This window comes from Macrotis lagotis, chromosome 6 (genome assembly GCF_037893015.1).
Source record: "Macrotis lagotis isolate mMagLag1 chromosome 6, bilby.v1.9.chrom.fasta, whole genome shotgun sequence".
Lineage (NCBI taxonomy): Eukaryota > Metazoa > Chordata > Mammalia > Peramelemorphia > Peramelidae > Macrotis > Macrotis lagotis.
The window spans coordinates 60285588-60302461 of record NC_133663.1 but is presented as its reverse complement, the minus strand read 5'-3'; the positions used below and the strand labels follow the sequence as shown (position 1 = coordinate 60302461).

The window sequence follows — 16874 nt, the reverse complement described above, 5'->3', positions numbered from 1 at the left end:
CTGAGGAAGGGATATCAAGTTATCCCAATAATATAGTTTTGTTGTCTATGTCTTCCTGTAATTCATTTAGCTACTTCTCTAAGAATTTGGATGCTATCCCACTTGGTGCATATGTTTATTTTTGATATTACTTCTTTGCCTATGGTACCTTTTAGATAAATGTAATTCACTTCCTCATTCCTTTTTAATAAGAATAAATTTTCTTTTTCTTTGTTTGAGATCAGGATTGCTAGCCCTACTTTTTTTATTTCATCTGAAGTATAATTTATTTTGCTCTAGTTTTTTTTTTTTTACCTTTACTCTGTGTTTATCTTCTTTAGATTTGTTTATTTTAAAACAACAAATTTTAGGATTCTGGCTTTCAACCCACTCTGTTATCTACTTGTCTTATGGGAAAGTTCATTCCATTTACATTCACAGTAATGATTACTAACCTTATTTCCCTCCTTCCTATCTTCCTCCTGTTTGTACTTTTCTCTTTCCTTTCACCTTATCATTCTCAGTTTGTTGTTTCTCACTTATTACTTCCCTCAATATCTCCTCCCTCCCTTTTCTTCTTTTGCCCTCCTTTGTGACCTCCATAGATTTCTAATCCCAATTGAGAATGTATATTATTCCCTCTTTGAGCCAAATATGTTGAGAATAAGATTCACTTAATGATCACCCTCTCCCTTCTTTTCCCTCTTCATGAGATGCTTTTTTACCCTCTTCTGCCTTTGCCTTTTTTTCCCTGAGTAATCTTCTTAAAATGTCTTAATGTTTTTAACTGTCTTATTTCCACACCTTGTTTCTACTTTTCGACTGTCCTAATAGAAATGTGGTTCTCAAGAGTTCAAAATATTGTGTTCTCATATAGGGATGTAAACAATTTAGTCTTAATGATTAATATTTTTTATTTGTCAATCTTTTTATAAATCTCTTGAGTCTTGATTTGAAGTCTATTTCATTTTTCCTTCTTTTATTCTCATCAAACCCTTGCAACAGAAGAAATCTATCCCTAATTCTTCCATTTTCTTATCCCTCAATATTATAAGAAGAATTAACATTCTGACTGAATTTACCTTTTGTATCTTCTTTCCCTGTTAAATGTGGAAATTTCATACTCACAGACTCTCTGAAAGTTCTATTTTTAGGTTTCCCTTGAGTCTTATATTTACATTTCATAGTCCCTATCTTTTTATCAGCAATATTTGAAATTCTCTATTCCATTAAATATCCATTTCCCATTCTTGTAGCATTATTCTCATCTTTATATGGAAAATTATTTTGGGTAATAAGCTGGGACAGTTAGATAAGGCACTGGTCCTGAAGTCAAGAGGCCTGAATTCAAATCTAGCCCTAGACACTTGCCAGCTGTGTGACCTTAAGCAAATCACTTAACCCTGATTGCTTCACATCCATGCTTTCCAGGCTTGATTCAGAACTGGCCACTGAACCCTGATTAGTCAGGATGAAGAAGTGGTATGGTGACAACACAGTAACCCCTCACTCAAATCCAATTAGCATGCATTTCATGGCATTATCTGTGTATATCATGTTCTTCTTTGAGAACAAAGGTCAAAAATCATCATCATCATAAGATCAGAGGTAATAAGTTAAAAATGACTTCAAACTTTTGAAATATTGTATTTCAAGCACTTGTCTCACTTAAAAGAGAATTTCCAGCTTATGTTAACTTTGATTCCTTGGAAGTAAAACTCTTTATTTCTAGTACTTGCAATATTTTTAAATTGGATTTATTTAAGACAATGGGGTCGAGTGACTTACCCAAGGTCACATAGCTAGACAATTAAGTGTCTGAGATCAGATTTGAACTCAGGTCATTCTGACTTCAGGGCTGATGCTCTATCCACTACACCACCCAGCTGCCCCATACTTGTAATATTTTTAATTTGACTTGGAAGCCCTAGTCTTTGTCTATGCCATTCTTGAGATTTTGTCTTTGGGATTTTCTTCCAAGTGATGAGTAGTAGACTCATCATATTTCTACTTTGTTCCCTCATGGTCTAAGAAATCAGGGAAATTTTCATTTCTGTTTTCTTGAAATATAATATGTCAGTCTCAAAAATGATATTGAATCAATCTGATAGCTTTTCTTGTCCTGCTTTCCAGATTAGTTATTTTTATACCATACACTATTTTCTACTTTTTCAGTCAATTTATTTTCAAAGATGTTAACTATTTGATTAATTTCTTTTATGCATTCATGTACTCCGTTTTGAAAATCTGCTTCTTCATTTATATTTCTGATTTCATTTATATAGAAAAAATTTAATTCAATGATGAATTTTTATGTATCTCTTGATTTATTAAAATGAATATTGCATTCAACATTTTATCCTTTTATTCATCTTTAGCTATCTAATTGGAATTTTGTGCCAGAGCCAGTCTCTGATCCCTGCTTTGTCTCAATGATTCAGGTTCCTTTGCTGACCTCCACTTCATAGACTGAGTGCATCCTTGGATCTTTGACAATCAAAATGCTTATCTTTAAGACCTTATTGTTTTAAAGTTTTTTTTTTTTGCAAGGCAAATGGGGTTACATGGTTTGCTCAAGGCAACACAGGTAGGTAATAGTGTCTGAGGCCAGATTTGAACTCAAGTACTCCTGACTCCAGGTTGGTGCTCTATCTACTGCACCACCTAGCTGCCCCAAGACCTTATTTTTTATTTTATTTTATTTATGTCTGAAGAGAGCGTAATAGAGGCTTTTGAGTCCCTGATCCCTCTATGGTTTCTCCTTGTGATGTCCCCACAGTTAGTTTCTTCCTGCATTGGTAACTACTTCCAGTATGTGAAATAGAAGGGAAGCTTCTTGAATAAAGTTATTTTTGGTGTATTATAGAGAAAACTCCAGAATCAAATATGAATGAAATTCAATGTGTAATGTCTTCATTTCTATTTTTTCAATAACAATTATTTTGCTTAAATTACATTGCCATATTCCTAAAAACTTTTTTTAGGTTTTGGCAGTAAAGGAAATTTTTAAGAATCAATGTGATTTGAGGCAGTGTATCAAACTCAAATAGAAACAGTTCCCTCTGCACAGCATATTGAGTTGGAAAGCTACAAATTAACCTTGTCCAAATTATAGTGTATTTTATATTTATTTTGTTAAATTCTTCCCAGTTACATTCTGAACTGGCTTAGGAGGCACTCTGGAGTTTTGTTGTTCATATGTAGCTTGACTGGTGAGATGACATGGTGAGTGGTGACTAGAATGGTGGAAGCTTTGGATTTTCATCCTGTTCTAGATATTTATTAGCCATGTGACTCTGGATATGTCACTTGATTTCTCTAGACCTGTTTCCTCATCTCTAAGGTAAGGAGATAAACTCTACCTCTGTATGTTGTTTATGACCCCTTTATCATCTAAAGTTGCAATATCTTTATAAAAATGATTATTTGTAAATTTTGTAAATTCCATAGTGTTTAGGATTGTGTTATGAAACTTAACAAAATACTTTAATCAAGGAACTAATTGCAAAACCAGAGGAAAGTAAGGTCAGAGACCATTTAATTTTATATCCAAATGAAAACCTGAGGCACAGGAAAATTGACTGCTTTAACTCAGGTCAAGCAGGTCCTAATCATTAGGGGTGGGATTTAGTCAGGGTTCTCTGACTCCAAAGTGGTATTCTTTTTGTTACCATGCCAAGTATTTGAGCTTCATCACTGCAAGCTCTCCAGGTCTGTGATTCTAAAATTTTGACTAGGCAAATAAAGCAGTATCAAGGCAAATTATGGACATCTACATTGACCAGCAATCCCCAAGATAGTAGTGGTGTCCTTCCAGATTGCCAATGTTAAAAAATAAAATACCATTCATAAAATAAGTTCTGCTAATATAATAAATTATTAATACAAAGAATATGTGCTTCTTTTAGACTATGACCAAAACCTTAAAACAAATTGCCCTTTACATTTTTAGATGAATTTAGAAATCAAGAGAAACACAGACAATATGATGGTTTGCATCATGATGTTTCTCCTTGTGCCCAAACTGCTGATCTAAGCACAGAATACCGTTAGCAACTAATGGTCACTAAAGGATTAAATTAATTGCCATTAGTAACAGTCCTGATAATAGCCCATATATTATAATGCATAGTGACAAAATACAATGAGAGAGAACCTGGAAGTAGTTACTCATCATTACTGCATGTAAGGTATTCTTATGAAATGGTTCTTCAGAGAAATAAATTTGACATTACTATATAGGAGGGGTTAATTTCCTTGAATTTGAGCTCTAAATATGACCTCTATCACATGCTCAATTGACAAAGGTGTCATTCTAGAATAGTGGAGGGAATTGAGCCTGAATTGAGGTCAGTGATAATAACTCCTTGTCTTCTTCTCTCCTTCACAGAACCTAAGGTGAGCTGCAGATTAGGTCGGTCTGCATCCACATCAGGTGTACCTCCTCCATCAGTTACTCCTCTCAGGCAAGCCAGTGATCTTCAACAGAGCCAGGTACCATCATCGTTAGCCAATCGTGAATGACTTCATGTGACGCACGCAACATGCCAAATGCTTCTCACGTCTCACTGTCTGTCATTTGTTACCTGTAGACTATTGACATTTGCTTTTACTTTTCTCTGTGTGCATATGCGTGGATGAGATGGGTTGTGCCGTTGTGTGTCCCATCACCTAGCAAGGAAAGTCTGCTGTTTGCCCCTAGTGGAACTTTCTTTGCTGTTCGTACCCAAGCCGTTTCTTTTTGTCTCTATTTTTCATCATTCTGTAATATAAATGTAGTAAATTTGTACTCTATGTATTAGCTTGGTATTTTTAGTCATTTCATGTTTTATGTACTTTTATATTGTCTTTAAAATTTATCAATTTTTGATAAATTTATCTATTTTATTTTATGTAGGTTTCTGTTAACTGTCCTGTTGAAAACACGTCAATGTTGCCACCAAACTTGTACATACATTTGAACTCTGGTCATATTGTACTGTAACATTTGTGCCAGTTTCATATTTCTTTAGCTTGGAGCATGACTGTGAGACACTGTGAAACACTATTGTCCATATAAATGATCAGATATGAAATTATTTTGATTAAACATGGCAGCTAGCCTCTCTTCTAACCCATACCATATAGATAAAGTGAACAAATGGAGAATATAATGATAATCATATTCATCAAAAATTGTAGGATCAGAATTCAAGGTTAAACAAAATGTCATTTCATAATAACTATGTCAGTTATGATCTCAGACAGACTCTAAATGTTATTGAATGGTCAATGAGACTATAAAATGTTATCATTTGAAGTGACAAGATGAGAAATTAAGAAGGAGATAGGTTCAAATATCATGTAATTCTGTGTAATATAAAATATTAACATACTATCCACTTAAGGGCATGCTGTATTTTGGGTTTTCCTATTTTTCCAGAGAAATTAAACAAAAGACTAGTAAGTGCATCCATGATTCTAGCTAAATATGATCTCTATCATATGCTCAATCTAAAATAGTGGAGGGAATTTCAACAAGAGTTCTCCATACTACCAAAAACTCACTTTTGGATTCTCCTTTCCCTTAACCCTTCCCTTGCCTCCAACAATAATAACAAAATCTTTCCCATTGAAAATAGAAATTTATCCTATCTGATTTTATTTATGAGATTACTAATGATTTTGACATGCTCATGCCTTCACAGGACCCCCACCTTGGTTAGTTGATATTTATATTCATGCAATTCACTTTTAATGTATATATACAGAGAGAGAGTGGGAGAGTGAGAGAGTAAAAGAGTGAGAAAGAAAGAGTGAGCGAGAGAGAGAGAGAGAGAGAGAGAGAGAGAGAGAGAGAGAGAGAGAGAAGTTCTAAAAATGGCACCTTATGAAATAAATCCACAGAGGATAGAGGACATCCCCTCTATGGGGAATGACCATTATTGAAAATATTCTTCTGCTTAAGGAATTATACACTTATCAATTATTCAAAGTGTCAGGCCATTTGAAAGATGTGAACCAGCAGAACAATTGTACTTCCTTCTAATGGGAGGCTGCAGTGTTTCTTAGTGTTTTGCACTGACCTAATGTGCTCATGCTTTGATTTATGAGTAAGAGAGGCACTCTGCAAACAAGACATAAGTCTGGCTTCTTTCTGACAAAGGCACCTTGACTGTTCTTTGGACGATTTAGTTTCTAGCAAAGAAATGAATGGAAAAAAGCCTTTGGTATTGAATTCAGGCAGACGTAGGGAAAGAGAAGCTTCTGGATAGTGCAATCTGGTTAACCAATACTATGAGAATGCAAAAGCTATATTTACCTAATGATCAAATAAACAAGAAGGGATTACAAGGAGAAAATATCAGTGAAATTATTGATTATTATGAATGGAATTAATGTATATTTTGCTCTGTATTTCCTGCTTGCAAATTGTCCTTTTGTCACAGAAGAAATTATCTGTATTTCTTTCTCTTGCCCAACCTGCCATGCCTCCTGTATATGTTCAAAGGAAGTAGAGAAGACCCTAAGAAAATCTATTGTTATATTGATAATGGTCATTGTGGCAACATCATTACATATTTATAAAACTACATAGGGTCTTCCTTGTTCCTTGAGGGAGAATAATATCCTTTGAGCTCCAAGGGACCTAGTAGAAAGCTTTAACATAAAATATACACCTTACGTATACCATTATAATGATGGGGAGTAGAAGTTAGATTGTGCATCAGATGGTTCAGTTTTTCTTCATCCTTTTCTTATGGCATGGAACCTTTGTCAGTTTGAATGTTTATAAATAAATAGAATAAAATGTGTTGCTTTATAAAGGAGACCAGCTACAGTTAAATAAAGATATATATATATATATATATATTTTTCCCAATCAAATTTACAAACACTTTGAAAATTATCCACAAATTCCTTTGAGGTCCAAAATGGTTTCTCAAAAGACTACATTTCTCAGGTTTCAAATTGAAGTAATAGCAATAGGCTTTGTCACAATGCTACTATATTTTATGAAATGTAATTTTGGGACCAAGAAATGTTTACTCCCTTCTCCTACATGTTGCTAGTTGGAAGCACTCTCTTAGGCTTATTTCTGAGGCTACCAATTACTTGAGTCAAGAATGAAATGTGTTTAAGGTAGGATCACTAGTAAATGATTCCTTTCATCACTAAATTAACATAATTTCAACAATTGACATTATTTTGGGACCTGGACAATTTCACTCACAAATCAATTGGTAATAGAGTTCCTAGTAGAAAACATCTTGGTTGAATATATATAGCAAGATTTCACTACTCATGTCTTTTAATATTTCCCTTAGCACAAAAATCTTTCTTTTGGATGTAACAGCTATAGTTCCACTAATACACATCTCCCTTAGTAGTACTAAGTCAAGTGACCTTAAAGAATATTGGTTAAAATATGGCATAATGGAAAGAGCATTGGATTTGTATTTGGGGATCCTGGATGGTATCATGCTAGATATGTGACTTTGAACATTTTCATTAATTTCTCCAGGCTTCAGTTTTTCCATATGTATAATCAGGGAATGTTTCTTTCCATTTTAAATTCTATGATCTTATGATGATCCATTCTAGTTGTCTTTAAGGATACTCTTCCTCCAGGAGATGGAGTTTTCTTTTCTTTTCAGATTCCTTGTTTTCAGTTGATTTTAGTCTGCCACTTGCTATATCTGTAACTAGCTTTGAACTCTTGAATAGGGTTCCTATTATGAGTTTGCAATGGTCAAAGTTTCCAGGGTTCCTTAGGAGACTGATGCTACACAAGCTTAGACATCAGTTGGTAAATCCAGAGAGAGGTAATGGTTCTGTTTGTACAATAGCAAACACAGGAATGATAGAACTTTGTCAGCTCAAGAATTGGAGAGCATTTGGGGAATGCAGGATGCTTTCCTCAGCATAGAAAATATCCACAAAGGAGAAAACCCTACTAAGAACCAGGCAACTCAAGCAATTAAAGAGTTACTATTTTCTTTAAATTCAGTCACATACAAGACAAGAAAATTCCAGAAAACTAGCATCCCTGGAGATATTCTTCACTTGTAATACCATATATTATAGTATTTGCTATTTTATGAATGCTTAAAGATTCATCAGAATTTCTGCACCAATAATTAGGCAGTAATTTTCATAGATGCAAAATGAAATTTATGTTGAAGTTAGAGTATGAAACTCAAAGTTCAAGAATTCTCTTTTATTCTTCCTTCAGATAATAAAATTTAAAACTCAGGGCAAAAGGAAATTAAAAACTGAGCTGTAAATACAGTGACATTTCATAGAATGAATCCCCAAATCCACAGATTCACTTACTCAATAAACTCTCCTATCCCCTATTTCCATTGAAGAGAATTATAACTTTATTCTTTCTACAAGATTAGTATTGTGAATATTTACTGTTAAGATCCTATATCAGGACTATTTCTTTTAAGAGAAGAAAACAGTTCCTAGACCAGGACAGAATCTTGTGAGCCACTGTACCAATTTGCCTTGGCAAGGAGTTCTTGGGAAATCCACTACTTGAGCTAATCTACATTGCAAGCAAGAATAAGGAAGTTTACAAGTAGACTCTTTTCTAATCCAGTGAGTATTTAATATGGAAATTATGTTTTAAGTAGTGATGATATAAATGCAAATCATAGTAATAAAAAAAATTCCTGTGTCCCAAAGCTTATATTCTAACAGAGTTGTCAATTATTAGCTCATTTGAGTTTACAAGATGCAAATTCCTAAATAGAATCATGGAATTTTAATCTTAAGTAACATTTAAGAAATCATCTAACTCTTCTTACAACACTCAGAAAGAAATGTGTACTATAAGAAGAATGTTCTCATCTTTAAAAAATCTCAAAAGAAGACATATTTAACTTTTGCTTATATGACAGGCCTTGTTTTCTTGACAACATTAAAACAAGAGCCATTCTTTATGATACCACAAAACCTTTCCCTCTTCTTTCTGTCTTCAAATCGTTAAGCATTTAAGGGCTTACTAGCATACTAAGAACCTATGCTAAGCATTAAGCATACACATCCCATCATAAAAAGTAAGCAGAAATGTTCCTGTCCTTGAGGAGTTTATATTCTAATGAGAATATGCAAAAAACTGGTAAGTAGAGGATATATTCAATGTCAATAGAAGACCTTTTCAGAAGGACTAGGGGAGAAGACTAGGGGAGGGACTAGGGGAAAAATCTCTTTTAGAAGGTGGGATTTGAGCCCAGGAAGATCAAAAGTAGAGGTTAAAAGACAATGGGATTCTATTGGAGGTCATGGGTTGCCCCTTAATGGAAATCGTAATCAATGTCCATGTCAGTTATCTCATAATTCTTTCTCAGGTATGAATTAAACTAGATAACCACCAACATCTCTTCTAACTCTGAAATTCTGAGAAGTTTATGATTCTTTGAAGGATTCATGAAAGGAAAATGAGAGATATGTGTCTGGAAATGTAGATTAGAGCTGGCTATTTATACTGGTTATATATTTTGATTTTGTAGATTAAGAAAGGACATGAAGGACAACCAGAAGAGCATGCTTTATCACCTGCATCTCAAAATTTAGTACTGGCCATACCCAGCTGTGAGAGTTAATTACTAAAAACAAAAGAAAGTAAGCCTTAAGGAAATGAGCATTTGTGAATTTTCAAACAGCAACTAAACTCTAAAATGGAGGCTAGAGGTAAGTTAGGAAGATATCACTGACAAGATGTAGACATTTCCTAATCCTCTTGGATCCTTTCTCTTTAGTTCTTTGGAAATTAGAAATTCTAATTTTAACATAGCCTAATCAATCATCAGTATAGTGTCTGTATTCTGTAAGTGCTTAATAAATGTTTATTGAATAGATGAATCCTTTAAGAATTTCTCCTCCTACCTGTTATTTGTAGGTATCAGCATATTGCAAATGGTTAGGAAGATGTTTCTGTGTGTTGATGCCTATGAATGGCAGTAATTCCTATCAGTGTATCCTCGGATATTTCCATACCAGACCTAGAGCCAAAGACAAGGGATTCCATTCTGTTGAAGTATCACAGGATCGTAGATTCAGAGGCGTATGTGCCACTGACTTGGGTTCAAATCTCACCTTTGACACATTGTAACTATGTGATCTGGAACAATTCATTGAACTCCCCTAGGGTCTCAGTTTTCTTATGTGTAAAGTGAGGGGATCAAGGCTAGTTGGATTGTGAGATCCCTTACATCTCTTAATTTATACTCCCACTACCCTAATCGAGACTAATAATTTAGGACAATCAAATTTATAAACATTCTGTTATCCCCCTCGGACTATTTTGGTCCATTCAGTGGACCTAAATATTTTTAATTTTACCTAACATTTATATGTTAGTTATTCTGTGTACTTGGCACCACACTAAGCTCTTTATAATTACTCTCCTATTTTATCTCATAATAAAAGGTGCTTTGAGTCAAATATCAGTATATTGTCTCCCTTCTCTTTGTTCATAGATATTTTCCTACTAAAAGATGTAGGGAGTAGTGTGACTGTGGGTCTGTCTGTCTGTGTATATGTGTGTGTGTCTGTGTCTATGTGTATGTGTATGTGTGTGTAAGCAAAATAATATCATTCTAACAATAGTAACCAATCCATAGTACTTTTCACAGAGAACATAGATAACCAGTTATATCATTAGCTTATACTTGAAACTGTTTTTGGTTAGGTATTTAGAGTTCAACTCAACCTTCCTCATCTAGCCCAAATGTGTTCCAGTCAATAAACATTTATTAAGTGCCTACTATATTCTAGGCAAGTTGTTAAATTCCAGGATCTAAAGAAAGGTAAAAGACAGTCCTTTCCCTCATTATCTAAGGGTGAGTGGTGCTCACTATCTAATTGGTCTCAGAAGCAGGTAAGTATTATTTTAGATAAGAAGCATTTATAAAGTTCCTTCTATGTCCTGTGCTAAGCATTTTTGTCTTATTTCTATTCCCATGTTGAGGAAAGAGAGCACCAAAGGATATGTGCATGGCAGTCACTATGGAAAGTTCTTCAGTAAGGTCCATTTCAGTTTTAAATGCTATATTCCTTTTCAAAACTTGACTGGTGATAGGAGAGTAGATTAGGATATAGGAATGAGGAGACTGATTTTGTAAAGTAGGGGGAATGTGAAAACAAATTCAGGAAGTATTTTTTTTTTAATTTTGACTGTCAAAGAAACAGAGTATAAAGTATGTTTAGATGAATATACCATTCATCCAACCAATATTTTTTTTACAAGGCAAATGGGGTTAAGTGGCTTGCCCAAGGCAACACAGCTAGGTCATTATTAAGTGTCTGAGATTGGATTTGAACCCAGGTACTCTTGACTAAAAGGCCTGTGCTTTATCCACTGCGCCACCTAGCTGCCCCTAACCAATATTTTTGAACTCTTGAACAAGGTCAACTTTAGCAGCTCATGTTCTCTCATCTTTAACTCTCAGCAAAAGGATGAATTTGCTGAGTCTGTCCCTTGTACATAGATTTTGTTTCCAATGATTTACCTTAGAATTTGTCGCAGAAATGTTCTCTTCTTTGAGTTCTAGGTGGCTTCTGAGCTTCCATGTACCTCTACAGCAATACTGGTCTGCAAATATATCAAAAGAAATGGTGTTCCAAGAACTAAGGTTCTTGTTTTTCAACTTTCCCATAACATCAGTACAACTTTTTACTTCTAAATCAACCAATCAATAAATATTTATTAAGTGCCTACTATGTGTAAGCATTGTGTTAAGTGTTGAATAAGAAGTTCACAGGGTTAATATGGTCTAGGAAATCTGTTCTTAGGCAGTTGAACCTTACAGGAACCCATTTCTCTGACATATTATAATATTATGAATACATAAACAGGATATAATGCCATTGACAGAAAATTCATTTGAGGAAGTGCTTCTCTTAGTAGTAGTGATTGATAGGGAATTCACATGTGGCATACATGAGAATTGTAGCTGTCTTTAATTCCCTTAATTCTGCCACAATTGTAAATTTCTTAGTTAATTTTCTTTTGATATGGAATTGTGATTTCATATTAAACCTTCTGGTAATGAGAGATCCTCACCACTAAATGTAACTCTATACCTTAGAGTCTTACAGAATTGCCTAAGATATAAAATTTATGTAACTTTCACAAAGTCAGATATTTAAGAAGAAGGACCTCAAATCCAGGGCCTCTTGGTTACAAGGTCAACCCTCTCTGTCCTCTTTATCATTTATATTAATGGTTTTTTGCATATGTCAAAATGAAGTTCCCTTTCTTGATAAGAGTGATATTTAATAATTTATTAAATTTGATGCTTGATTCTGTGAAATTGGTATTTCTAGACAGACTATCAAGGGATATAAAATAATATTTAATTAATTCCAATATTAATATAATTATTTAAAATGTAGTAAGATAGTAGTGCGAAGAGATTCTCATTTCACTTAATATGTGCCTCGTAGTTTTGAGGATTGTTTTGATTCTATTGTTCACTTTTTGATTTCAGATCAAACTCAGGTTTTTATTTTTTCCCACAATGGACTCTGGGAAATGGCTGGGAAATTGACATGTGAAAACAGAGCATTTTTTGTGTTCAGTAACATATGAATGTATTTAAACAATAACGGCTATATGTTTTCTTATATATTATATTTTGTCTGTCTGTTTAGAAATTATGATGTAGACTCTTATGAAGCAGATTAGTATCCTATTATTTCCAGGGGAGCTTCATCATGATTAAAAAAAGCAAAAGGACAGTGTTCCTTTATTTCTCTCTTTCATAAACACACCTTACTTAGTTCCCAGGAAAAGCCAGGAGCATGTTTAATAAAAGGTATAGGAAGATCGTTATTGCCATTTGTCTATGAACTGGAATACATATTGGCCAAGGAACTCATAGGAAGTTTCTCTTTATGTGTCCTCCACGTCCTTAATATCCTGATTTGTTCTAGGTCTCAAGGGAATTCTATGTGCGAAAATAACACACTATAGGGAAGCTTCATAGGGAAGTTCTCTCATCAGTTTTTGTGGCAGAAACAACTGATTAACAAGAATCAGTATTTAAACAGGAATCTAATAGTTGAAGATATTTCCTTCACAGGCTAACTCATATTTCAGGGACGTTCCCCACCTCTGGTGCCAATTAGTCCCTCTTAACTCTTTCCCAAACAGCTTCCTCCTCATCAATGACTTTCGAGTGTCCTAGAATCCATATCACCTCACCCCTCCACGAGTTGGCATCCATTCCTGGATACTGCCTTAATGTCTCCTAAGACTGGCAGAACAGGTCCCCAGAGGGCAGCTGACTACTACCCTTAGTTCTATGGGAAACTACAAAGGAAGAATTTTACAATAAAGACTTATCAAGAACCATCATTGGTATGTTTCACATTGATAATCTTCCAAACCATTTGCTTTTTAACAAAGATATTTACTGAGATATTATGGCAAGAACAGTAATTACAAAGTAAAACTTCTGGGGCACGCTATCTCAAAACCATACATGAGGTCCATAGAGAGAGTGAACACAGAATGCAAAAGAAAAATTGAATGCATAAAGAAAACCTATATGCCAATGAGTACCTCACAGATCCTGGAGACTAGAAATCCTTTATTCCCTTTTTGAAGAATTATGAATTGCCCACTAAATATAAAATACTATCGATTTCTCCCTTCCTAAATTCTGTAGACTGTACTTCTCTCTGTTATGAAAAAGGTCAAGTTCCTTTGGGTCACTGCCTTCCTCAAAGGATATCTTTTGAATATCAGCCTTCTGGGTCCAGTCTTTCAGATGACCTGGTTAATAATAAATTAAGAAGCAAAGGTGAAAGAGAGATAGGAAGACATTACCCTATCTCATTCATTTCTCCATGACTGATTAATCTCTCAGGAACCTATTTCTAATTGAAATTTGAATGAGAATAGAGTTCTTTCAGCACTAGACTTCAAGGTTTTCTCCTTGAATAAGATCAACACTAGATTAACAGAGACCAAGAAGTGTCCTGATCTTCCCAGTCATTCACAAGCTATATCATGGGTGGTATCATAAGCTTTTCTTCCAATGACCTCATTGATCTAATATTATACAATTGATTAAGGACTTACATATGTCTAGCTTATGATTTGATATAGTGATTGAGATAATTGACGTGCCTAGACCTTTTTTTAATTACATTACTTGACGTGAAGAATTTCATCCTTAATACTTATTAGTAGAGTCATAATTTCTTTGTCTTCAGATTCAGTTAAGTGTGTCTAGCTATTTGCCCTAGTTCTACAAATTCCTAAGTGTTACTACTGAAACTAGGACTGTCTGCTATAGGTATATCTCTAAGAACCCATGCAGTTATTAACTCCAGAGTCATTTACTCATTATTCTGAATTTTGGACCTCCTAAACTTCCTTATGGCTCCTTTTCTCCCCCCATAATCCATACTATCCTTAGTATGTGGATGGAGGTTGCCTCCCATCATCAAACTCATTTCGGTATGCAGTGTGTCCTTGACCTGAGGCAAGATCTAATGTCTCACTGGAAAAACTCTACAGGAAAAAATAACATCAAGCTATAGGAGAAAGAATACTTAAGGTGGAATCCGGAGGGCAGGCTTTAACCTTACTAATTTTGTGTCTCCTTTTCCTTTTCTGAACTTCAACTTTCTCTATGATAAAAACAAGACAATCATATCTACACTTCTACAGAGGCTGGTAGGTGAATCAAAATAGTGTCAGCTTTAAGTTAAGATGTGTGACTATGAACCAGTCACTTAACCCCTCTTGCCTCAGTTTCCTAAAGTGAAAAATGAGATTAATAAGAGGATCTACCTCAGAGAGTTATTGTAAGGTTCAAATATGGTAATATATATGTAAACTGCATAGAACGGTGCCTGAAACATAATAAAAAATGTGCTTATTCTCTTCCCCTACCTACAGCACATGATTGTTATGAGGAAAGCACTTTGGATTCTCTAATATACTATTAAAATTGGACTTGCCACTTTTATTATAGAGTATATCACTCACAGAATGGGACCAGGGAGCACAATGGCTTGGCTACAAAAGAAACAAGGTAGTTGACTGGTTGAGAACATCAGTCCACCCATGAGATTAATAACCATTAATCTAGAGAAAAAAAAATAAAATAACCCTTGAGCTCAAAAAGCTTACATTCTACCAAGAAATAATTTGTACATATATAATTATATACATTATAAAATGAAAAATAAACAGAAGATAGTTGGGAGTGAGGCATTAGCAGATAACCATCTGCTCAGAATGATTTAATCAGAGGATAACTTTTGAACTGAACAGTGATAGAAAAATTATGGAAGGGACCCTGACTAGACAGAGTGTAGCAGTTATCTTCCCCTCCTAGGAAAACAGCCTTGTGAGACACTGCCTGGACTAACTTGCTTGTCTTAGGAGGATATTGAGAGAGAGAGAGAGAGAGAGAGAGAGAGAGAGACAGACAGACAGACAGACAGACAGACAGAAAATCTATTTTCCCTTTCTCCAGTCCTCATTTTACTGGTTGCCACTCAATATTCTATCTCTCTCCTCTCTAAAGTATACTTGTTTTCTATTTCATTTGTATTGGAAAGTTTCTTTTCATGATGAATAGGTAAAACCAAATTTTCAGAGAAGAGCTGTACTGTTGCCGGAACTGAGTTTTCCTTTTTTTTAGGTATTTGCTGGAAGAAGATGAGATATAAGTCTGTGTCCTGCAGTTTGTTGTTTTTGTTAGTTAGAAAGGGAAATTGTATTGACTTCCATTTAAGGTTGCGGAGGTAACACTTGGAACAAGTGATAAATTGCTCAACTTGTACCCCAAAGCATTTTTGATTCTACCTCACATTTTTTTATATTCTCTAACTCCTTCAAGCAAAAGGTGTTATCTGGAAGGCAGATTATAAAGGCAAATTAAGCCTTTATTGACTATTAACACTTTATGCAAATTTGTTGATCAGATTACTTAGAAAAGAATATGATTTATTAGAACTTGGAAAGACCTGGAACAATAAATAGATTTAACATACACAATATATCCTAAGGAGATTAGGGTGGGTTTTGACTGAAAGGAGGTCAACAAAGGAAGATGAATCCAGGGATATAGAAAACAATGTTTTCATAAAGTCAGTCTGGGGGCACACTAATGCATTTTGAAGTATGACCTTTGTGTGACTCAATTTGTTGCCTAGCTTAAATGCAATTGCATTTGGGGAGGTGGGAAGGAGGAAGTCAAACTACATGTTAAAAAAAATGCAAGAGAAGAATGGATAATCTCCAGTCTGCTGAGGCTTGAAGTCTAGATAAATTAAGTCACCATACATGTATTTTAGAATATTGGTGGACAAATAGCTCCACCTAGCAGTATAAACAGAGTTTGCAATGGCTTTCATTAAGAAAAAAAAAAAGAATAAGAGAGCATTGGAGGGAAGATAAAAATAGATTATCTGGATATAAGGTAATTGCTTCCTAAAAAAGAGTTTATCTAGGAAAGTTTCTCATCATTCCTTTTCACTCCTCTCCCCCTAAATCCCTCCTTTTGTATTTCTTGTTCCTTGCTTATTACAGTTGTATTTCTTCAAATCTGGATATTAATTCTTCTGGGTCAAAACCCTATGTTTTGCTCCAGACCTGTGAGTTTGATCATGTGGGGAGATTCCAAAATGGCAATTCCCTCACAACCCATACATATCAATAAGGGGTCCATAATTTATCATTGCAGAAATTTGCCTGGGTTATTAAAACCCAGTTCTAATTACATAGCAAACATGGTGCATGCAGAAGAAGATTTTGCTTTCCAATTTTTTTGAGTCAAGGACCACTATACCAGTTTGTTTCTTAATAAGTCATCAGTCAGAAATATATGATGCTTCTATCTGTATTTTTTTCTTTGTCCAGGGAGTAATTAAGTATCCCT

At 34.6% G+C, this 16874-nt stretch overlaps 1 protein-coding gene across 1 annotated transcript in view; it reads left to right on the top strand.

Moving 5' to 3' along the window:
- Positions 1-16874, top strand: part of NYAP2 (neuronal tyrosine-phosphorylated phosphoinositide-3-kinase adaptor 2) — a 318657-nt gene that overhangs the window by 267130 nt on the left and 34653 nt on the right. The window contains exon 5 of the mRNA XM_074192541.1: positions 4370-4473. Within this exon, the coding sequence (XP_074048642.1) occupies positions 4370-4473 (104 nt within the window). The remainder of the gene's footprint in view (positions 1-4369; positions 4474-16874) is intronic.